This window comes from Cryptomeria japonica, chromosome 5 (assembly GCF_030272615.1).
Source record: "Cryptomeria japonica chromosome 5, Sugi_1.0, whole genome shotgun sequence".
NCBI classification, from domain to species: Eukaryota; Viridiplantae; Streptophyta; class Pinopsida; order Cupressales; family Cupressaceae; genus Cryptomeria; species Cryptomeria japonica.
This window is the reverse complement of record NC_081409.1, coordinates 357696817-357721085: the sequence shown is the minus strand read 5'-3', so window position 1 is coordinate 357721085 and position 24269 is coordinate 357696817. Positions and strand designations below refer to the sequence as shown.

General features: G+C 37.1%; 1 protein-coding gene across 1 annotated transcript in view; it reads left to right on the top strand.

Annotated features, from left to right (window-relative positions):
* The window catches only part of LOC131034422 (uncharacterized), an 86518-nt gene extending 63828 nt beyond the window's left edge, over positions 1 to 22690 (top strand). The window contains exons 2-3 of the mRNA XM_057965904.2: positions 21707 to 21979; positions 22190 to 22690. Of these exons, the coding sequence (XP_057821887.2) occupies positions 21707 to 21979; positions 22190 to 22465 (549 nt within the window). The 3' untranslated portion in view covers positions 22466 to 22690. The remainder of the gene's footprint in view (positions 1 to 21706; positions 21980 to 22189) is intronic.
* The last annotated feature ends 1579 nt before the right edge of the window (positions 22691 to 24269 follow it).

The window sequence follows — 24269 nt, the reverse complement described above, 5'->3', positions numbered from 1 at the left end:
TCAATAATCAGCATCATAAAGCAAGCAAAAAATTCAAATTTACAAACATTTCTAAGCTCTTTGGTAAATAAAAAAATAGTTTTCTTGAAAAATTTCTGTGTTTTTTTTTTAAACATTGTTTGTTGCAGCATCATCACTGTCAAAATGAGCTCTAACACCATGAGTGAAGATGCGGATGTTGAGATTCATTGTGAAAATGAATCATCCGATGAACCTAGCACAAAAGAAGGAAAGGCAAGTCAAACTGAAACAAGTTCTGTTGGGAGTGGAAATTTCAACTGGCCTTCTGAAATCCTCAAAAAATGGGCCAAGGGTCCCTTTGATCCAAAATCACCCTTAAAACAATTTGCATCTAAGGTACCAGCACAACCTGGGACAACTGGGGGCACTAGAATGTGGAAGTGCAACTTGTGTAATCTGGAATGGTCTGGCAGCATTACTAGAACTAATGCTCACTTCCTTCTTGTTCAAGGCAAAGGTGTAGGAGTATGCAAGAAGGTGAATAAAAACTTGAAGTACAGGGCTGAAATGTTAAAGTTATGGGGCTGCAATGAAGATGAAGTGCCTACATCATGTACTTTGCCACACAGGAGTAGGGCTTATCAGGTTTCTGCAGTTTCTTCTTCTAGTTTGCAAACTCAAAGGCCACCAATTCCATCCAATTTAGGGGCAGCAGAGGCTAGGTGTAAACGTAAGATGGCTAGTCCATCTTCACAACAATTGGCTGATTTATTTAATTTGCAAGCAAAAGATGAGGCAGATGATGCCATTGGCAAACTCTTCTTTGCCAATGGCATTCGATTCCATGTGACCTGCTCTCCTTATTATAAGGAAGCTGTGGCAAAGATAATAAGGGCATGACCATCATATGTGCCACCTGGTGAGACTAAATTGAGGATAACAATCTTGGATCAAAACTATTCCAAGATTAATATTTTGATGGAGAAGATGAAGAGAACTTGGGTCACAAGTGGTTGCAGCATAGTCATGGATGGGTGGACAGACATTAGGCATCGTCCACTCATCAATATCATGGTTACATTTACAACGGGCCCTTATTTCCTTAGGGCTATTGATTGTTCAGGGCATACCAAGGATGCTCATTTTCAGTTCCAGATCCTTAAGGATGCTATAGAGGAGGTTAGGCCACAAAATGTGGTGCAAGTAGTGACAAATGCGGCCCATGTGTGTAAAGCAGCAGGGAAGATGATTGAGGCAGCCTATAGACATATTTGGTGGACTCCTTGTTGTGTGCATGCCATGAATAATGCACTCAAGGACATGGTAAAATCTAGTGGATCAAATCAACTGTTAGTGACGCTAGAGATGTGAAGATGTTTATCTGCAACCATCATACTTCACATGCACTCTTTAGGACCTTCTCCAAGAAGGAATTCCTAAAACCTGTAGAGACTCGGTATGCATCATACTTTATTCTCTTGGAGAGGATGCTTGAGTTGCAAGAGCCATTGCAACTAATGGTTATGACAGCAAAATGGAATAGGTGGCCTAAGTCAAAGACACAACAGGGGTTGAGGGTGAAGGAGGTGGTGAAGAATGATCTCTTTTGGACGGATGCCAAATATATTGTCTCCATCATTGCTCTAGTCTTCACAGTTATTAGATTTAGGGATTCTAATGCACCTTCCCTTGGAGAGGTGTATGAGTGCATTGATTCTATGCTTGGTCAAATGAAGGCTGTTGTGTGAGAGAAGGACCCTACATTGCAATTCGACAATGAGCATATTTAGCCTATCATTCATCGGAGATGGGAGAAGCTCAACACTCCCTTACACATGGCTGCCTATGCATTGAAACCGAAGTGGTACGTGCCAAGGTTAGGCAGAGTTACACCTATAGAGGATCCTGAGCTGAAAGACGATTTCATTAGTGCAGTTGACAAAATGTATGTTCCTATAGAGACTAGCTAGATTCATATTGAGTGGAAAAAATTGCCACTCTATGGGGATATTCAAAGGTAGCAAAGATAGATCTTGAGAATATGTCACAAGAGGACCCCAAGTTGTGGTGGACTATACTTGGGCCTAAATCTTTGATAACTACTCTAGCCATTTGTTTGCTGTCCTAGGTTTCTAGTTCTTCGTCTGCCGAGAGAAATTGGTCTACTTATAGCTTCATCCACTCCGCTAAAAGGAACATGCTTACTTCTAGGAGGGCAGAGAAGCTTGTGGTGGTACATAGTGCGTTGCGTCTCATTGACTGCAACACATCTACATACAAGGAGATTCTAGCAGCCAGATGGGATGTAGAGCCAAAACAACTAGTACAGATTGATGATGATGCTACAGAGACAGGGCTGGTTGGTATTGGTATAGATGAGTTTGAGAATTTGGGGTCCAGCAGTTTGAGTGATGAGGACATTGACGAGTTTGGCGAGGAGCTTGGGGATGATTAGAGTCATTAGACTCTACTTCTAGTGCTATTTTCTATTTAGTATTTTGCTTTTGAAGTTTGAACTTAACATTGTTGAATCTTGATAACTTGATTAGTTGATTGTAATTTTGATGAACATTGGATCGTGATTAAGATGATTATTAATATGTAATGAAAAAAAATTGAAAATTCTTGTTCCGATGCCTATATTTAATATCCTAACAGTTGTCATTTGAATACTAGACTCTAGTTATTATGTTATACATCTTTATCTTTTTAAAACTAATTTTTCAAGTACTATATGTATTATGTCAGCACCGCTACGTGGCCACCCACCCCGCTGCCGTTACCCCAATGTTCCCAAAATTATGCCACAAGTACCCCCATCCCCGAGATTCGTCCCCCTGTCCACTAGAGGAAACGTCCCCAAACCCCATGGAACTTTGAAATAGTTCCTTAATTTGGGACAGCTGGAGGTAAACCAAAAATAGTTCACCTTAGCCGAATATAATATGTGGAGTCTTCAGTAGGCATTAGTGCTTCTTCCAATTTTGCTGATTAGTATTTCTTCAATCTCTTTTGCTTGCATTCTCAGTACTGATTTTCTCCAATCTGTTTCTATCCTGTTTATTTTTGATTCTTCATGATACTTATACAAATCTGCAATGTTAAACATTGGTGATATTACCAAGGTCTTTTGGTAAGTCCACTTCATATGCATTTCCTGAATCAAACTTTCTAATGATTTTAAAAGGTCCAAACATTTTTATTTTTAACTTGTTATATGTTTCAGTAGGAAATTTCTCCTTTCTAAAATATACCTTTACTTCATCCCCTACCTCATATTTCCTATGTCTCCTCTTTAAGTTTAGTTATTCCATATGCTTTAGATTTGTCTTTTCCAACCTAACTCTTACCTCCTCATGTAGATTTCTCATATATTCTACATAATCTTTTGACAAGACACCCTTAATATGACTTGCAATGCAATCTCTTTATTCTGAAACATTTTTAAGGTTCTGTCCATACAGTTTCTCAAATGGTGTTTTACCTATACTTCAACTTTCAGTAATGCTAAATCCCATTTATCTATATTTTCACTTGTCAAACATATCAATATTTTACCCAAACTCTGCTTGCTTCTTTTGTCTGTTTATTAGTTTGTGAATGTGTAATATCCCTTTCTTGGAACACCTTATACTTTGCCCACAACAATTGAAGATGTTATTACAGAATTTGGTTTGCTGCATATATGTTTACTTCTGCTATTGATTGATGCCCATTTATTGGTATTTAATCTTATTTCTGCTCTGTCTACTTCCAGATCAGATCATAACTGCTTCTTTTCAGATTGGATTCTTGGTATTTTCTTCATGCCCCTTCTCCAATGGGAGTATCATTAAAAATTATTATACTTAAACGATACTTAGTCTGCCCTAAATTATTATTTAAATATTGCTTAATTCTTAGCCTAGTTAATCACTATTCCTCCCTCTAACTCTTATCACTGCCGCTCATTAAAAATTATATTCCTGCTTGGAGGAAATTGCACCTATTTACCCTTTAAATACACGTCCTTTGCTATACTCCAAGGGGGAGTTGGCCCTGAGGATATATTTATATATAGTTTTCAATTCAGTTAGCAAGCAGGTCGGCCCTGATACAAATTAGTATGATTTTTTTTTATTGAGTCAGCTTCTTATTAGATAATTGTTGTTGTTGTTATTATTATTTATTTATTATTTTTCTTATGCCTTTACTCCAGGTTGGCCCTATCTCTCCAGTTGCCTAGGGTTTATTACTTAAAGGTGCAGTTTTTTGTGATCTGATTTGGTGGGGACATGACAGTCCGCCCTTCCCAAGATTGCTTGTCCTCAAGCAATATAGGTTTCTATTTCATGAACTGAATAATGAAGGTCCCAAGCCAATCCTCGGGGATTTGTATTCCTTATTTGATTGTTTGACCCAACGTTTGCATAATAGTATGGACATCTCTTTTTGCATTAAAGCATAGGCGATCTTAACATAGATTAAGATGAGGATTAGAAGCATGATGCACATCTATGACCTTAAATGCAATTTATATATTTTTGGTTTACTCTTGTTATTCTTATATTGTAGATCAGCCCAAAGCAATAATAATAGAGATTCATGGAATAGACATGCTAGAAACACATCAGGCATGAACTAAACACAATGCATACACATGAAAACATGAAGCATACACATGAATATATGTAGACATAGTGAACAGGTAGATTACAATAAGCATTATGACTAGCTAAATAACCTATAAAAAATCATTGCTTAGTTCAATGGGAAATCCGAAAGGGCGCCAATAAACTGCCCAACCCAACTAAGCCCGAAAGCGTGTCTTATCCAAATCATGGCCATTCGCCTCACATCCCACAAGTTGTAGGAATGTCAAACGATGACCAGTTCTATCCCTTAGGGTGATCAATTCATCACTTGAAGGCCCAACTATGACCAGTTCCATCCCTTGGGGTAATCAATTCATCACTTGGCCCACAAGATGCAGGAACGTCCAACTAGGAACAGATCCATCCCTTGGGGTATTCAATTTATCACTTGGCCCACAAGAGCCAGGAACATCCAACTAGGACTAGATCCATCTCTTGAGGAAATCAATTTATCACTTGTCCCACAATAGGTAGGAACATCCAACCAGGACCAGATCCATTCTTGGGGAAATCAATTTATCACTTGGACCACAAGAGGCAAGAATGTCCAATGAAGACTAGATCCATCTCTTGGGGAAATCAATTTATCACCTGGCCCACAAGAGGCAGGAACGCCTAACCAGAGCGAGATCCATCTCTTGGGGAAATCAATTTATCGCTTGGCCCACAGGAGGCAAGAACATCCAACCAGGACTAGATCTATCTCTTGAGGAAATCAATTTATTACTTGGCCCACAAGAGGCAGGAATGGCCAACCAGGACTAGATCCATCTCTTGGGAAAATCAATTTATCACTTGGCCCACGAGGCAGGAACTTCCAACCAGAATCAGATCCATCTCTTGGGCAAATCAATTTATCACTTGGCCCACAAGAGGCAAGAACATCCAACCAGGACCAGATCCATCTCTTGGGGAAATCAATTTGCCTCTCAGCCCACAAGAGTTAGGAACATCCATGCAACACAGGGTTGGCCTTTCTCTATCACGTTCTATGGACTGTCATCTTATCTTTCAATTCTGCCTTTAAGATAAGTCTGCAACTACGTTCTTGAAGTTTTCCATATAGACCAGATTCTTTGATTATTTCAACAATTTAAGATTGTCCTAATGATCTTTATTCACTGCAATAACTGATATGCATCCTTGCTACTTTGGAACATTGTGACTGTCCTATGCTGGTTCTTATTATGACAGTATGATTCAGTTTCCTCCTAATAGGCTGATCATGTATTCATTCAAACCCTCTACACTCTTTAATGAAGTTCCTCTTTTTTTGGGACTCTTGCAAGATGTCAAATGATATGAGTGTCAACTGTGATCTTTGAGTAATGATTTGCACTATGACTCTTGTCATTTTGATAGCTGCTGCTACCTTTAGACCAAGTCTAAAAATAATCCTTTGAAATCTTTCCTAATCTAGTTATCTTTGGGAGGACTGGACTGGCTTCACTGATGTTGAAGTCTTCTCCTGCTTATACCTCCTCTGAATTGGACAGATTTATACTTCTTATTTTGGCTTCATGCACATTCAAAACCTTTAATTTTCAACTATTAATTTATCATACTCGTTTTGCCCTTGTTCTTAAAAAATCTATAGACAGCTCCATCATTTCATTTATTTTATCTTCATTGAACCCTTTGGTACCAGCTAGGTCTTCATCTCGTTGTTTTGTGAACTTTTTTTCCATTTTGTCTTCCTCTCTCAGATTATTCTCTCTGTCTCATAATAGACAGAGATGGTTTCCAAAAAAATTAGGAAATATCATACTTAATACCTTCAATTTTGTTCATCTCTGTTAATGAACCTGGTCATACTTGTACTGTCTTTAGAAAGAATTTAGAGGATTCACTCTGTTCAAATGTATCATCCATTTCTCAGCTTATGAAGATGCCAAGACTATTAGAATCTCTGCCTCTGTTATTGCCGTTTCTTTCAGATTTGGTAGAAACATTTACCATTCTTTGCAATCATCTTCTGTGTTCTGCTCACAAATTCTCTATTATTTGTTTTTGCCTTTCAAACCTGTTTTACAATTAAATTGATTGATCAATTATCTTCAGCCTTTTGATCAGTAATTTTGCAATCCAAGTTTCCAGGGGTGTTTCTTTTACTAAGTAATTTTCAGGCACATTACATAGTGCTGTTCTCACAGGCTGGTAGAATCACCACTCTGATACCACTTGTAATGTCCCTTTCTTGGAACACCTTATACTTTGCCCACAACAATTGAAGATGTTATTACAGAATTCAGTTTGCTGCATATATGTTTACTTCTGCTGTTGATTGGCCCTTTTATTGGTATTCAATCTTATTTCTGCTCTGTCTACTTCCAGATCAGATCATAACTGCTTCTTTTCAGATTGAATTCTTGGTATTTTCTTCATGCCCCTTCTCCAATGGGAGACTCTCCTCATATATTGCTACGTAGGGGTGTGACTTTACCAAAGGTCTTCTCATCATTGAAAGGAGATGCCTCTCCACTGACCATTGCCTTAAACAATACTCAGTCTGCCCTAAATTATTATTTAAATATTGCTTAATTCTTAGCCTAGTTAATCGCTGCTCCTCCCTCTAACTCTATCACTGCTCCTCATTAAAAATTAGATTCCTGCTTGGAGGCAATCGCACCTATTTACCCCTTAAATACACGTCCTTTGTGTTGTAGATTTTGTCATTGATGTCAAAGGTTAGTTTTTGAAAAGAGAATTGGAATGAAATATCCTTTAAGCTACTGGTTATTCATCACATTTTTTGAGTTACTTGGCAACTTGCTTGGCTAGTTGAGCTGCTTACTCGCTTGGTTGAGCAGCTTGCTTGTGTGTCTAAGCTTCTTGGTTGTCAGCTTAAGCTGACAATGTGTACACCTCATTTCTTTTATGCCAAATCAGTTTTAATGCCATGTCATCAGGTGTTTTCAAAAGATCAATCTATATGAATTTCATGTGTGTCAGCTAATTCACGTATGCATTTATTTACTCCAACAGCTTCAGGCTTGTATTGTGCGTGTGTGGGGCGGCTAATTTCAGTTATGTGATGGCTATTTATAACGGAATCAGCTTTATTTTCAGATTGTGCTACATATAATTTGTAGTGGTGGAGATGAAAATAGTGTATAGCATAACGTGAGGCTGAAGTGCGTTCATCTCCGGGAATGGAGTATTGTTTTTGAGCAGTCGTTTGCTTATAACGTTCAGAGTTTAAAGATTTAAGGTGCGGAGTGTATAGACTATTGTGAGAACTTGATAGAATAAATAGTGGGCTTGTGCAGTGTGAAATGTGTTAGAGTCTACAAGTGGCATCGGAGAAAAAATATATAGAAGATAGTCGAACATTAAAAGATTGCAGGTATGTGGGTGAAATATGGTATAAATCAGATAATGCAGAGCATATATAAAAATACAGAGCAATACATTATGTGGTGATGTGCGGTAGACAAGGTCTAGAGGTAAAAGAAAAGAGGTGCGGAGTGCTATAAAATGGGGAGGAGCGGAATACAGAGATGTGCTGAGTGATATCAATAGGGATGTGTTGTGACCATTTCACACATCGCCCCATTGCAAATGGGGACCCCTGCTTTTTGCTTTCTAGGGTTTGTTTTCTAGGTCTTTTAGGGTTTTGTTTGTTAGCCTTTGCATTTTGAGTGTCGCCAAGGGGATCACCTAGATAGCAGGTTCTGCTTGAGTGAGGTCAAGTTGGTGAGTGATGAAGTCTGGAATGTCCTGAAATTTGGCTAAGTCTGGAATGTCCTGATCAAAGAAACGGGACTCGGACTCGGCTCGGACTCGGCAAGGCCAACTCGGACTCGGACTCGGGACTCGGCGTCAGACTCGGCTCCAGACTCGGCTGGACTCGGGATAGTGAAAAACTCAAGAAATTTAGAGATTTTTAAATATTTAAAACTTGTTTCAGACACCCTTTATTGAATACACCTTAAAGACACAATAACATCATCAAACTCGGCTCATTTGATTACATACACAAGTATACATCAATCACATAAGCATAAACGCAAATTGTAGCTGAAGAAAATAACAAACATAGATATATAAATATTGTCAAATGTATACAATATTACAAAACTCATGGAATAAAAAATCCATGTCATCATATGATCATCATCAAATGTTTCATACAAATACCAAAGGTAAATACAACTACAAGTCTATGGCTCAGAGGAGCCTGCACCATCCGGCCCCAGCCCCCTGCGAAGGCGTCTAAGGTAGTTCCTGGATGATTCGACTGCCATAGCCGCTCCCTGTGACACCATGCCATGCTGACCAACATTAGGAACATCCGTGTCACTATCTGCCTCTGAATCTCCTGTCTGTGCTCGTGCTCTCCGCTCCTCCTCTGCCATGGCTACAGTCTCAACCTCTATATCTACCTGGTCGATCCAATCAATGTCAGACTCGGAGGTTAAATTTTCTCTACTTCTATCGACACAGTTTCCCCCATATTTTTCGATGGGGGTTTGGGGGCAGCGCCCCCAAGGTGGGGTCAAGGGGCAGCGCCCCTTGCGCGCTTCTTGTCGCGATACAGGGCGAGGTCGAGGGGCAGCGCCCCGCGAGGCCAAAAAAACTTATTACAAGTCTGAATTAGGGTTTCTTTGAGAGTCTTCCTTAGGGCCTGGTTTTGCACTTGTTGCTAATTAGGTCTTGCTTGGTGAGTATCATTCTTGAAGGTCCAAGCTAGGTCAAGTTGGTGAGTGATAAAGTCTGGAATGTCATCCTGATCTTCAAATGCCCTGAAATTTGGCTAAGTCTGGAATGTCCTGATCCTGAAATTTGACTAAGTCTGGAAAACTGAAGAATCCTCCAAAAACTAGATTTTGCAATATAACTCCTGGAGGCCCGAAACCACTCTCAAACATCCTGACAGTATATATGGAATATAACTTAAAGTATAAGAAAGAAGAAAGATATAAGGAAATGTCACTTATACTTAAATGTTATATTCCATAAAATAATCCTGACGGAGAGACCAAAATGTCAAATTTCGCCCTTCCAAAAAAACTTATTACTTTTTAAAAAAACTTTTTAAAATGTTTTTTTTTTGTCATTTTATTAACCCAGCCAGTAGCCGAGTCTGGGGCTCAGGACTCGGCGAGTCTGGCGAGTTTACTCTCCAGATTTGGCCGAGTCCGAGTCCGAGCCCCTGGGACTCGTTTGGCCTGACTCGGACTCGGACTCACCGAGTTTGGGCGATTTCGGGCGATTCTCGTTTCTCTGGTCCTGATCCTGAAATTTGGCTAAGTCTGGAATGTCCTGAAATTTGGCTAAGTCTGGAATGTCCTGATCCTGAAATTTGACTAAGTCTGGAAACTGAAAATCCTCCAAAAACTAGATTTTGCAATATAGCTCCTGGAGGTCTGAAACCACTCTCAAACATCCTGAAAGTATATATGGAATATAACTTAAAGTATAAGTGACATTCTCACTTATACTTAAATGTTATATTCCATAAAATTATCCTGACGGAGAGTTCAAAAAGTCAAATTTCGCTTTTGACCCTTCCTGAGGGTCCAAAACGAATTTCGCTCCTGACCCTCTCAGGAGGTCCAAGGCGAATCTCGCTCCTGACCCTTCTAGAGGGTCTAGGGTGAAAATCAATCTAGGATTCATTTCTTGCCTTATTTGACCAAATTTTGACTTGCAAGGCATTTTGAAGGGAAAGTTGGAAATGTTTGAAAACCTTGAAAAAATGATGGAGTTTGGCCAAGATTAGGAATTTCGCTCCTGACCCTTGCTGAGGGTCCAAAGCGAAATTCATTATAAACTTCATTTGCCACCTTGTTTGAGCTTGAAACCTTGTTCCTGGCCTTGAAAATGATCTTACCTCGCCCTGTGAAGTGGTTTGAAACTAAGAGATTGAGCAGTTTAGCCTAGATTGTGAATTTCGCTCTTGACCCTTGTTGAGGGTCTAGGGCGAAATTTTGAATAGCTCTCATCTTGCAATGGAAAAGGTCAAGTTTTGGACATAGATGAAACAAGGACATCTCCCTTTACCCACCTGAGAAAGTGTCAATTTGAAAAAGTGAGGGATTTTGTTGAAAACTTAAAATTCGCTCCTGACCCTTGCTGAGGATCCAGGGCGAAAATTTTATGGGGGATGTTTTTGCTTAGTTTTGGAATGTCAAAAAGGTTTCAAGGTGAAAAATGAAACATTTTGAGTCTAAATTGCAAAATTCGCTCTTGACCCTTGCTGAGGGTCTAGGGCGAAAAACTTGGAAGGAGGCTTTTCTGGCTTGGTTTGATTGAAATGAAATATCAAAGGCATATTGAATAGAGAAATGAACATTGTCTTGCGTAGTGAAGGAGTTTCAAGTTTGAAAAATGAAGATTTTTAGTCAAAATTGCAAAAAGTCGCTCCTGACCCTTGCTGAGGGTCCAGGGCGAAAATTTGAAAATCCCCTATTTTGCCTTGCAGGAACGAACTAAGCTTAGACATGGGTGTGAAATGACATTTGAATTGCCTTGAAGTTGGGTTGGATGGTTAAAAATGCAAATTTTGATGCCCAAAGGCAAATTCGCTCCTGACCCTTGCTGAGGGTCCAGGGCGAAATATTCAAATCCTCCTATTTTCCTTGCATTTCAAGATTGGATTTTGGTTTTTATGACTTGGATGGGAGAAGGACATGTGTGTTATGCCTTAGAAATAATTTGGAGCTAAAAGAATGAAAGAATTTGCTCAAAAAACTCAAAATCGCTCCTGACCCTTGCTGAGGGCCCAGGGCGAAAATTGCAAAATCAACCTATTTCCTTTGAGTTTTGGCTAAGGCAAGGATGCACTAGGGTAAAATGGCCTTCAAAAAACATGATGAATGAAGATTTGCTTCCAAAACTTGATGATTCTAAGCCAGGGAAGAAAAATCACTCCTGACCCTTGCTGAGGGCCCAAGGCGAAAATTTGAAAAACTCTTATTCTACCTTGCAGAAACAAGGCAAACTTGGATGGGATGGATAAGGAAGGACATTACCTAGTGATAAATCAAAGTTTCAACGAGAGATGATGATGGATTGAGTCTAATTTGCAAAATTCGCTCCTGACCCTTGCCGAGGGTCCAGGGCGAAAAAACCCTAAATGCACTTTTCTTCCAAAATTCAAGTGAAATCAAACCCAAACTCTAGTAAAAGATGCCATTTGGAGTGCCTTGGTGATATTTTGAATTTGCAAAAATAGGATATTCAAGGCCTAATTTGGAAAATCGCTCCTGACCCTTGCTGAGGGTCTAGGGCAAAATTATTGTCAATCTTCATTGAGGCCTTAATCAAACATTGATGTTCCTCAAATCCCCCAAAATTGCTAACTTCGAAGCCTTTGGAAAGGATAAATTAAGTTCGCATTTATTAAGGCATTGGCAATTTAATAAATTAATTTTTAGGCCTTGAAATAAATTAAAAAAATTCCCCTTGGAGGCATTGAAATTAATTTTGAAAATAAAAAAAATTAAGTTGGGCACTCAACATTTGTTATTTGCCTTTATTTGTCAAGTCGACCTCCTTTTTAGTTTTTTTTTTTTTTTTTTAAGGCTTATTTGCTAGGTTGGCCTCATGGTTGATTAGGGTGAGCGCTCTATATAATGGGGGAGTATTGCTTTAAGTTTCAAATCATTCATTCATCCTTCTAAGTGCGAAATTGAGGAGCAAATTGGAGAGGCGAATTTCTTGCTAGATTGGAGGATAATTTCCAGATTTTGGAAGGTATTTGAAGGCGAATTTCCAGATTTTGGAGAACCTAGTGGAAGGTGGAGCTCTTTTGAAGACTAATGGAGGCGTAATTCATCCAAGGGAGGACTATAATCTAAGCCTTGTCCATCAAAATCCGGTCTTCTTTCATCATTTTCCAAGGTTTTATAGTTAGGCTTTCAAAGGGGAAGGTATGGAGATTTTTTTTGAAGTTCTTATTCAAGACTTATTGTGATCTCATTGCAATTTTGTAAAATCTAAGTCTTGAAAATCCAATTTCCATTCATAATTAATTTGAAAATGTAAGATTCTTGATTTATCATGTCTTTTTCAAATTGATATCTTAAGTTATACCCTTGAAAGGTCTTGATTTCTACACTTTAAGATATAATGCTTAAAGACTAATTTTGGAATTTTTGTGTAGGCATCAACTGGAGACTCCCAAGCCCGAAGGATCTACAAGTCGGCAGGCTCTCATCAAAGAAGATCCGGTCCAGGACAAGGATGATCTCCTCCAGTCCAGCATCATTGAGGACGACCTTCTCCATCTATCCTCCCGTCTAGCATCGACAAGGATGACCTTTTCCCGTCAAGCATTATTAGGAATAGCCTCTTCCAATCCAGCATTCCAAGGCGAGGTACATCATCATCCTGCACATCAAAAACAAAAGAAGTTAGAGCAAGGGTTCGTTGAAGAAGCAGATAGTTTCAGAAGAGTTAATTAAGGCTAGCTTCTCAGCAACATCAAATTGGCATCAACCAAGTGTCAGACAAGGTGGCATCCCAGTCATCGCTCCTCGAGTCGGGTTGGTCCACCTCAGCGTGTCCAAATTCAATGTACCTAACTCATGGGAGATGGCACAAACTTCGATGTACTTACCCCAGCTATCCATTGGTCGAATTTTCCAGAGAAGACATGTGTCCAATTAATACAATTATTTCATTGGTCAGAATTGAGTTTGTTGTAACAAACCCTAATTAGGGTTTTCATTGTAGAATCTTGGCCATTGATCTCAAATTGATCTTAGCCATTGAATTGTATTAAGGGCACTATATAAGCCCCGACTCTTCATTTTGTAAAGGCTAATAGAAAAGAGTTAGTGAATAGAGAGTACTTAGAAGGTGATTAGCCAGTTGATAGAATAGCAATTAGAGTAGAATAGAAAGAGAAGGCAAAGATTGTTGCCAAGATGTTGTTGTAAAAGATTTGTAAACTTCATTGAAGAAATGGTGAAATCTATGGGTCGATTCAACAATTTGCATGGTCTCTATACTTCTCAGATTTGATTTCATGTTATTAGATGAGTGGAAGAAATGTGTTTGATTGATGGTGAAATTCGTATATCCATACTACTAGCAGTTTGTTGATTGCAGACTTGCCTTGTGTAGTCAACTGGAATCATTCAGCTTAAGCTTAACTTCAATTGTCGCTTCTTCATTGATATGCATCAGTTTGATGGTGTCCATGCCTGTAGTGATGATCTGAACATCATAAAGCTTTCCTTAGAAGATCGCACTAACCTTGTGGAGATGGTCCTGCGATGTCGAAACAAGACTTAGTTAGAATTTCATCAAAGATCATTCATTGCTCCTACATTCTTAGTGTTAGGATTAGATCCTTTCCTCGCCCTCATCTTTTTTCCTTTTTTTTTCAAGTCTAAGCCTGTAAAATCCTGTGTTCCAGCAACATTCAAAGCAAATTAGACGTTGAGTCATCAAGTGTAAGTCCCCTTGTGATTCCAGCAAATCACATCATACCACAAAGAGCTTATCCACACGTAGAGATCCTACAACAAAGAACCTTGAAGTCATCTCGATTGATCCTTTTCGCGACATCTTCAGCATTCGGAGACTTTATTCAAGAGAGGATAAGGTACCTTTAGGTATTTTATTCTGTGTTTGGTCGTGTACAAAATACACATCAACAAGATGTCAAGCAAATTTTTGGCTATTGAGCATTATCTTCCAAGTGTAGGGAGCATTCGTTGATAGATAAATAATGAAATCAAATGCATGTTGTGACAAAGCTTGGATTGATATATATATATATGTTTTAGTGATTAAAGTTTTGAGTTTTTGATAGGAAGTCCTTTTCAAAGTTTCAGTGTTTTTGAGTAAATGCAAAGAGTGGAGTTGGTGCTTCTAGGGGAGTAGGTGCTCTCTGTGAGGCTCACTCTTGTAATTTGGGTTGGTGCCCTTTGATTAATAAAATCTATTGTGTGCAGTGGTTCTTTTACCCGAAAGGGTTTTCCACATGAAAATTAGTGTTTGCATCTTGTTATTTGCTCTCACAAAGATTTATATGTTTCATGTATTAAAAAGTTCAAAATTCTGATTCACACCTCCCTGCCCTCCCTCTCCTCCCCCCCCGCCCCCCCCTCAGTATTTCCTTTGTGCTTTTTACTTTGCCATTACTCCAAGGGGGAGTCAACCCTGAGTATATATATATATAGTTTTCAATTCAGTTACCAAGCAGGTCGGCCTAGTACAATTTAGTGTGATTTTAAAATTTTTTTTTAATTTATTTTTTATTGAGTCGTCCCTTTATTAGATAATTGTTGTTGTTATTGTTATCATTTATTTATTATTTTTCTTATATTTTTACTCCTAGTCCTCTCCAGTCACCTAGGGTTTATTACTTAAAGATGCAGTTTTTTATGATCTGATTTGGCGGGGACATGCCAGAATGACATGTTGAACTAAAATTCAATTCTGTATTCATCTTCTTTCACAATGTTTTCCCTAAATGACCAACAAATTTCATTTTCTTATTTGATATAATGTTTTTAGATAACCCATGTAATATCTCACAAGGTTTTGAAAAATATTTCAGCTTCATATACAACATCCTTAGTTTCATTGCAAGAAATTAAATTTGTCATTGAAATTTTTTTATCAACAACTACCAAAATAGAATCAACTCATCTTTGAGTTCTTGGCAATTCTAACACAAATTCCATGCTAACATTATCCCATGGTCTCTCTACTACTTTTAATTTGACAATTCCTCTAGTTCCACACAAATTTTCTAACATCCATATACAACTCAGATCAATAATTATTTTCACTTACCAACACATATGTCTTATACCCCACCAAAATGTCTTTCCAATCCTCAGCTTTATTTTTCCTTGATCAAATTATCTCTCATTGAACTATTAGGTATGCACAATTGATTATCTCTAAACAACAAATCATTTTGAATTAGATATTCCGACCACTTAATTCTCTTGTAGTGCCTTAGCAAAATCAATTTCATTCTCATACAAATTCTTCATCTCTTCAAATTAGCAGTTTCAATTCTCATTTCCAAAGTCAAATTATGTCTTCTACTCTATTGGATATGCTACATCTATGTTTCAACACAAACGAAAAGTTTGCACAAAAAATCAACCCTTTTCATAGGCTTTGAACTTAACTTACTTTGACCATTTAGATATTGTAGTGCATGGTGATGAGTATTTAAAACAAATTCCTTTGACAACAAATAATATTTCAATTTCTTTAATGCTTGCATAGTTGCATAGAGCTCTTGTTCATAGACAAAATATTTCTTCTTGGCATCATTTATTTTCTCACTAAAGCGTGCAATAGGTTTTCCTTCTTGACTTAAAATAGCTCAATCACAATTCCGCTTGCATCACAATTAACTTGAAATTCAAGTAAATTGTCAAAATCTAACAAAACTAACATAGTTTTTTTTTGTTTTGGCAAAACACAATATGCATATATATTTATATATATCAGTTTAATCCATACATTGTATGAAATAACAAAATAATGCCAACTTAGGGCACAACGAAAAGAATCAACGGGGAGCAGAGCTAAACCCCTGAATTCCAGAGAGTATCTTAGACCCAATCCTAGATACACAAGCCGGCCAAAATTTGACTCAACATAGAGCTCTGCTCAAAATGTATGGACAACGTATAGACCAGATTAACAGCTACCAGGGTTGCTAATTACAGACTATGGAAATAAGAACAATTTACAATCACAAAAGATTATGCAGTCTCTTATAACGACCCATGATATACAAATTTACAGACACCCATAGCTGAATATACATGTCAAAATTGGAGGATGACCAAAAGGAAGCTGATTAACTATCCTGGTGTCCTCCAACATGTTCTACTGGGCCCTTCTGCAAATGCTCGACCTGGATGAGATGATGTGGTGGAATCACCAGAGGATGGCAGTGTGGGTGTTAAACATGAAATCTCGGTGGTTATCCTTCTTTCGAGGCAACCAGCTTGGATTCAGGCAACTAGCAGATGATGGTACAGGATGACACCACTCGATGCTACTTGACATCACTTGTGCCATGTCCGTAGATATGACCCCAAGCAATGCTGGTAGATAATTCCAAAGAGTTAATTACAGAATTTGAGGAGCCACTGTAAGCAAGCCAATAGAATTCCCATATCAAGCCCTGCAAAAATGAGATGATTATCATTAAATATTTGCAGCATCCCTTCGTATGATGGTGGACGCCTCAGGATCTTGTAGGAGTCTAAACTGGGAGAAATTAAAAGTAGAAACTGTTTGTTTACACCCTTGATTTGCTAACCAATCTGCTAGACAATTTCCCTCCCGATAACAATGAAGAAGCTCATAACTCTCTAGAGAATCTAAGATAATCCAAACTTGCTGAAGAACATATCGAATACTCCAGTTACGTGGGTCTCTCTTTCTACAAGCATTGATAATCAGCAATGAGTCTCCTTCTATTACTATATTGTAGATATGGAGTGACTTGATCATCAAAATCCCCTGTAGAAGAGCATGAGCCTCTGTCATGTTGTTGGAGCCATCTGGAAATCTGAATGATGAAGCAGCAATTACGGTACCTTTGCAATCTCTAACAACACAACCTCCACCAGCTTTCCCTGGATTGTCCTTGGCTGCTCAGTCAAGTTAAGCTTAAATTTCCCTGAAGGGGGAGGGATCCAACTTATTTTAGATATGTTGATTTTCTTTTAGGGAGGATGGAATGAACTACCTGTGAAAGGAAGTTTTATATATTTCCAGGTTCGAATGATTTTGGAATCCCAATCCATGAAAGATGCAGATGGAGATTTGGATTTTACCACACATGCATTTACTAGTGCTGAGATGGACATTTCAATATTTTCCAAAACGTGAGGAAGAGTTGAGGTTTCATTCCTGAAAATGCATTTATTCCTTTCCCATCAAATGCCCCAAATGATCATTGTGGGGACGATTTTCCAGATGCATGCAAAATATGCTTGATGATGCAAAGTTGGCCAGCTTGCAAAAACATCCCAGAGATTATCCTGCAAGGGGGTTAGCCAGTTTATCTTATTCATAAAAAAGAGCCAGCATAATTTAGCGTTAGGTTTTTCAGTTACCTCTTCAACAATTCAAAACTTTTATCAGCTGCGATGGTCCACTTGAATTCCTTCATACCTCTCCTCAGAGTTTCAATAATTTGTGCATATGTTCCATCGAAATTTTTTATGAACTTTTTGTAAAAACTTGCCAGACCATCAAAAAGACTCAAAGGTGTAGACCATTCAACAATTACTCCAACTTCTTCCAGGTCCATCTTTGGTTCATTAGTAGAAATAAATGAAGTTTAAATAAACAATTATTCTTTTATAAGACTCTATTTATTTGCATTCATAAACCATTTTTCTTCTCTTAATTTTTACAGTACTAATATGAAATGTTCCAAATGTTCTTTATTTATTCTGAAAGTAAAAATATCATCTAAATATATAATAACAAATTCATTATGATACGGTTTAAATACCTCACTCTTCAACCCCATGAAAGTACCAACTGCATTTGTTAACTTAAATGGTATAACCAACCATTCACACAAACCTTGTTTTGTCTTGATTGCTATCTTCCACTTATCTCCTCTAGTTTAGATACGATTATATCCACTATTCAAATTTATATTACTGAAGTATTTTATTCAATTCAAGCAATTCTTAAGGTCATCCAATATGGAGTACACCTCAGCCTTGATCCATCGTTTTGGGAGGCATTTCAAGGTTTGGGTTCAAGATGCCTAATGCAAATTGCCTCACCACCAACAATCTATATACAACTAGCTCACAATTCACCAATAAATTATTTCCCAACAATTCAATGTTGGAAGATTCATTCCAAGGAATCTTCTAGCCAACAACTCAATGTTGGAAGACTTTCTTTCAATCTCCTTTAAAAGATGCAGAATGTCGAGTACAATTACATTGATACCATCCAAGGATCTTTATTAGCAAACTAGTTTTGATGATCTAATGCTTTTTTAGTATTCATAAACTAAGCTTTGATAGACATAGTCATGGTTAGTGGGTCCAATGAAGGACATCTAACAATGTAGCTAAAGTAAATAACACACAAATACATAGAAAAATGATAAAATGTAACACAAAGAATTGGTCTTTTGATTCAAAAACAATGATTACAAGAACTTCTATGAGCTTGCAACATACGAGGCCTTAGACATTTGATTACAAAATAGATCAAATAAGATCTTTCAAAATTCAGAAACTCAAAGCACTGCCCGATCTTTTGTATTCTATCTTGGCCTTATCTCAAATTTTCCTCTAATCTACTTATTCTATCTAATAGATTGCTTGTCTACAAATGACATTGGACTCTCCTTTATATGGCAGATTTAAAATGATGTGTCTCATGAAAACATATAAAATCAGCCTAGGGAAATGTAATAAGGATCAATGCTCCCAATGTTAAATGATTTGACCTTTAGTGTTTTGGAATTGGATGCATCACCTTTTGTAGCACGTGTGTGCCCAATGGTAATGTGCAAATTATCTTTCATGATGCACCGCAATTTGGGAGCCTTCAAGTGTGATGTGGTCCCTACATGACCTTTGTTAAAACTCAAGTTCAAATAAGGAGCCTTAGGAATTTGTACAAGATTCAAGGTGAAAACATGTATGCAGTGGTCAAACCCTTGTGAAATTTGAATGAAACATGTAAAATGTTTTGTTTAGCTTTTGTTCCAAATCATAAACAAAGATGTTCAAAACTCATTTCTGCATAACTTACTAAATGCTGACAGTGCCTACAATGACAAATATGAAAACTTGTCTAAAAGAAAACAAACGAATTCCAATGGGGTGAGATGTTGTGTCCCAAACCTGTTGCATTTTATTACAAAACAATTAGAAAACATTTAGGCCAGGGATTGCTCCTGTATCAGGTGTCCAAAGCTTGTGAGTTGTGAGAGTATTGAACTTTTTGACAAAAAGGATTTTTGATGTTATTCTCATTACTATTATTTAAATAAAAAATACTCTTTCCAACAAGGCGCATAAAAAAATTCATATGATAACACATAGGTGCATAAAAGAACACAACTCAATGCACAAGTTATAGACCAACTTTTTTTTATTTGTATTTCAAATATGTTAAAAATGGTCTCTCAAATAATATAAAATTATAAATGACTGAAATGAAAATTGTAGCTTTGACGCATGCTTTTAGTCCTACCATAAAAATTTGGTTTGTTGATGTAGCTCCATGTGAGCACAGTGAACGTGCTCCCCTGCACCTGCCAACACAGGGTGCCCAACAATTGGGTCCTCTCCCTCAATAGATGTTTCTTTTGTTCATTTTGATGCCTATTTAGTGGGCTTTTCATGGAATGAGAGATATGAGATATCCTCTTGTTGAAAGTGTTAAACTTTTAAAGTTTCTTTCTTTCCTTATAGGTGTAATTTTGTTACTGAAGATGAGTCATATAACTTTCATCTTTCCATTTCCTAAATAAGAAATATGGTCATCATAATGCAAAGGTTTTACTATTAATGCTTTGAAGTTTGGTCCAACATTGTAAATCTAAAAAAAAATTGTATTAGGATTTGGTAAATATTTCTTGGAAATTTGAAGAATTAAGAGATGGGTTAAAGATTAGTTAGTTGTATAAAATTAGTCTATAAGGCTTTTCCCAATTTTAGCTAGCTACGGGTTATCTGGCAAAAGCTGGATTTTGATTGCCACAATGTGGCCAAGTTTTTTGTATATGTTTAAAAACCAAGGTTACCAGAAGACAGGGGGTACTTGGAGACTTCGGAGGCTGGTGCCGGTATTGGTACGACTAATTTTCAAAAATAGGAGATGGGGTTACTTGGAGACGCCTTTTTAAAAAAAAAAATATTTTAATAATTTCCAAAACATATGACAGAGAACTTTGAAAACAAGAACAGTGGTAAAGTTTAACATTAACTTTAAAATTGAACAAAAATTGAAATTAAAATTGCTTATTTTGCTGATACCATAGCCAGTCTAAATTGTTTAGTGAAAGTAAGGCAATATAGATGTTGAGCGCACTCAATATTGTCGGCTAAATAGTAAAGGGAATTTCTCTTTAGACTATTACAATGATAAGAAATCAGTCCTCTCAAAAAGTCTAAACTGTCAATAGATCCAATCACTATAACTTTGCATGGGTTTTTGTCTTCCTGCGAAATGGTGTTAGTCATTTCCCTACGACTTTGCTTTGCTGCAAGCTTATCTTATTTGTTTGCTTTGTTTTTTGCCTTTTTATTGCATTTTGCCCTAAGTTTCCCAAGAGGATACGTCATTTTTTGGTCAGGAGACTTCAGAGATGGCAGCCATAAGCACCTTATGTGTCAAGAAGTTTCCCAAGATGTCTCCAGTGCTGGTACGGGTCTCTAGGGGTAGGAGACGGGTCTCTTGGTAACTATGTTAAAAGCAAAGGAACAAAAATATAAAAATTTGATTTCCTGAATTTTTTTTGTTCCTTTATGTGTATATTAGCTGATAGGTGCACTGCAGTTTCTGCGGTCATTTTGAAAGGAAATCTTCGAACTCTATTTTGGTGTGATTGAATGAACATGCTGACTTTTCTCCCTTTTCCTGTTCCTGAAGTGAATTGATCAAGATGTATGACGCCTATGTTTGTCCATATCTCAAGTTTAGTTTCTGTAATAAAAAACACTACAGAGATGCTTATGACATGAATCATAAAGAAACCTCATACAATGCCATTTCAAGCTCCAAGTGTACATAATCCTGATTGTCAAATTTTTTGTTTAAGGCAATATTTATCACTTTTTGTTTTTGACATGCATCTGGTGCATTACACTGCATTACTTTTTGCTAGTTCAGTTCTCCAACTGTGATATACATTTAATATTATAGTTGATTTAGAAATGGCAGTTTAATAATAGGATTGCTGCACAAACTTGTCTTTTAGAACTTTGCATTTTGGCATAAAGACTGTTTGGGGAAATTGTGTATTCTAACAAATTCAAAGTTGTTCTCCACTTCTTTTTCTTTTTATTTTCTTCTTCCTGATGTTTTCTTGGTCATTCTCAAACTTTGTCAAGCAAGAAAAAAATATGACCATAGCCATAACTGTGTTTTTTGGAAGACAATGAAGTAGTGTTGATGGTTTGCAGGGCCTTTATGTACGTGCAAAATATACAATCAATCCTGATAGAGTTTATAGGATTGCAATGCGCAAATTGAATACATCAGCTGGAATTTTGGAAGTTATGGGAGCTCCTCTTACAGGAACAGATGTGCGGGCATATGTTATGTCTGGAGGACGGATCCGCCTCAAAAACTTCAGGCCCAGCTTGCGCAGCAAGCGTTGTTTCCTTATATTCCCAATACAAGGGTCAGAAATGAGAGGTCTTGTTAGTGTAGAAGTGAAGAAAAAGAAAGGACAGGTTTGCTTCAATCTCTTAAGATTTTGTAGGAATCAACTTTCTGAGAGAATAGTTATATTCTGTTAAAATATAATTAATTTTGTTACCAAGGAACTTATTGATCTCATATTACAAATAGAAATTTGTCTATCAATTTTCTTAAGGGATCATAATTCTGTAGACATGGATTTTGTTTGAATTCTACTTAAGTGAAATGAAATATCTGTACAGTATGATTTCAAGCTGCTTGCAGTGGACGTCCCCATGGCAAGTGGACCTGATCAAAGGTTATTCTTGATCGGAGATGAGGATGAATACAAAGTGGGAGGTGGGCTGATTTCTCAGCTTAGAGATCCAATAGTGAAGGCAATGGCTTCAGAAAAGGAGTTTGAAGATCAAGACCAGAAAGAAGAGGAGGAGGATAAGCAAAGGGAGCTTGTCGAACAAGAGAATAGGATGCAGCTAGAGATAGAAAAGATTGAAAAGGAAGGAAGGGATACTTTATAAAGACACGTGATTTTTGCAGATAAGTCTGATCTTTGTAGAAGAACTCAATAAGTGTCTTCCTCTTCAAAAATTGCAAATTGTTTGATTTCTTTGAAGAATTAGATAATTTCTTCTCATTTATTTTTTTGAAAATATTTATTTGGAGCCATCTAAAGATGGATGCTTGTTGGCTGTTTTGTCCAATTTTGGTGATTACAAAAATAAAGCCTCAATTAACTTTGGAAATTTTTTCTGTCTAATGCAGTTTTCTTACTTGTGGGTCTGCTTAATTTAATGTAAACATGTTCAAGTGTCTCCTGCATTTTTGGTTTTCTTGTGTGTTATTTCTTGGTATAACCAGTACAAGGATCAGTTACAATTTCTTGTTTTGATATTTTCCACAGGTGTTGTCATTCATTTCTCAGCTACCATAGCTGTTCACAATATCTCCACTTTATATTTGTGTAATCAAGCTAGATTGGAATTTAAGCTTCCAAATATGCACTTAGCTTGGGAAGTCTAGGGATTTTGGTATGAAAGATATATGTCTTAACCTGGTCCTTTTGTGGTGCTGCCCTGATATAGAGTGATTTGCAAACTTTCGTCCATTAGAAAAGAAAACAAGATCGTTTATTATTAGAAATTTGCATGTTTTATGCAAATAATTGTTTTTCTTAGGGTCAAATTAGCATTGTTTCCTCTTTTTCATGCTCTTCTAACATTAAAGAAGAAAAAAATAAGGGATAGTCAATTTATGAATGACCATTTCTTGTGTTTTCTGATAGAAGTCAGTTCCATTAATGGAGCTAGATACAAAACTACAGAAGAGGGAGCCCAAAATGGCAAAAATATTTCCCTATAGAGAAACAAAGTAGAGGCAAAGGGGCTAAATGATTAAGCATAACACAAACACCACCCTAAGCATAAATGATAAGACAAAATATTTAATGACAATAGCATAGCATGCTAGGATAGAGTGTAGAGTCCAGTAACATAATAGTCTAACAAGAAAGTCTACAAATAGTAAATGAGAAACCGTAGAAACAAGGTATTAAAGTCATCCAAAAAGGCCAAAAAATGGTTGGATTGCCAAATCATTGGAGCTTCATCTTCTTTTTCACTGAGACAGATCTTTGTAGTCTTCCTTTCTCAAGTTCTCTAGAGGGGTTTTCCACAATCAAACACCCTTGATTATGAGTGGATTTCACTAGAAGACTGGGAGTTTATGGAGCAGCTCGGTTTGTTGTGTTAGGACTGTTTGATCCAAGTTAGGCTTGTGGTTGATTTCATGGCAATGGCAAATACTTGCCTCTTTTGGTTGGTTCTTGGGGATACCCCATATTTAAGCTGGTTGACAGGGGATTGGTGGTGATGAGAGTTTGAGGGAAAGTAGCAGTACACTCTAAAAATTTGCAATTAACCATGAGTAATTATGACCTGCCACATTTTCGGCTCAAGTTTTTAAACTAGCAAAGTAGCAGTATACCCAAAAAAGTTGCAATTAACCCTGAGTAGTTACGACCTGCCACATTTTTGGCCCAAGTTTTTCAAATAGCAGTTTTGACTTGATTTATATATATCTTTTTTTGGCTTATTTTTACACTTAGAGACAAAAATACAAAGCTATTATGTAAACACATAATTGGTAAAAAATGATTGTTGTATTAACAATGAGCAATTACGCTTAATAAAAAGATTTACAAAATGTACAAGACAAGAAGTTTCTAAAAAGAAACTGCGAATAAGATTAGAAAGATCTTATTAGAAATATTTACATAATATTACATAATTGAGCATTAAATAAATAATTAAGTTTATTCTAATA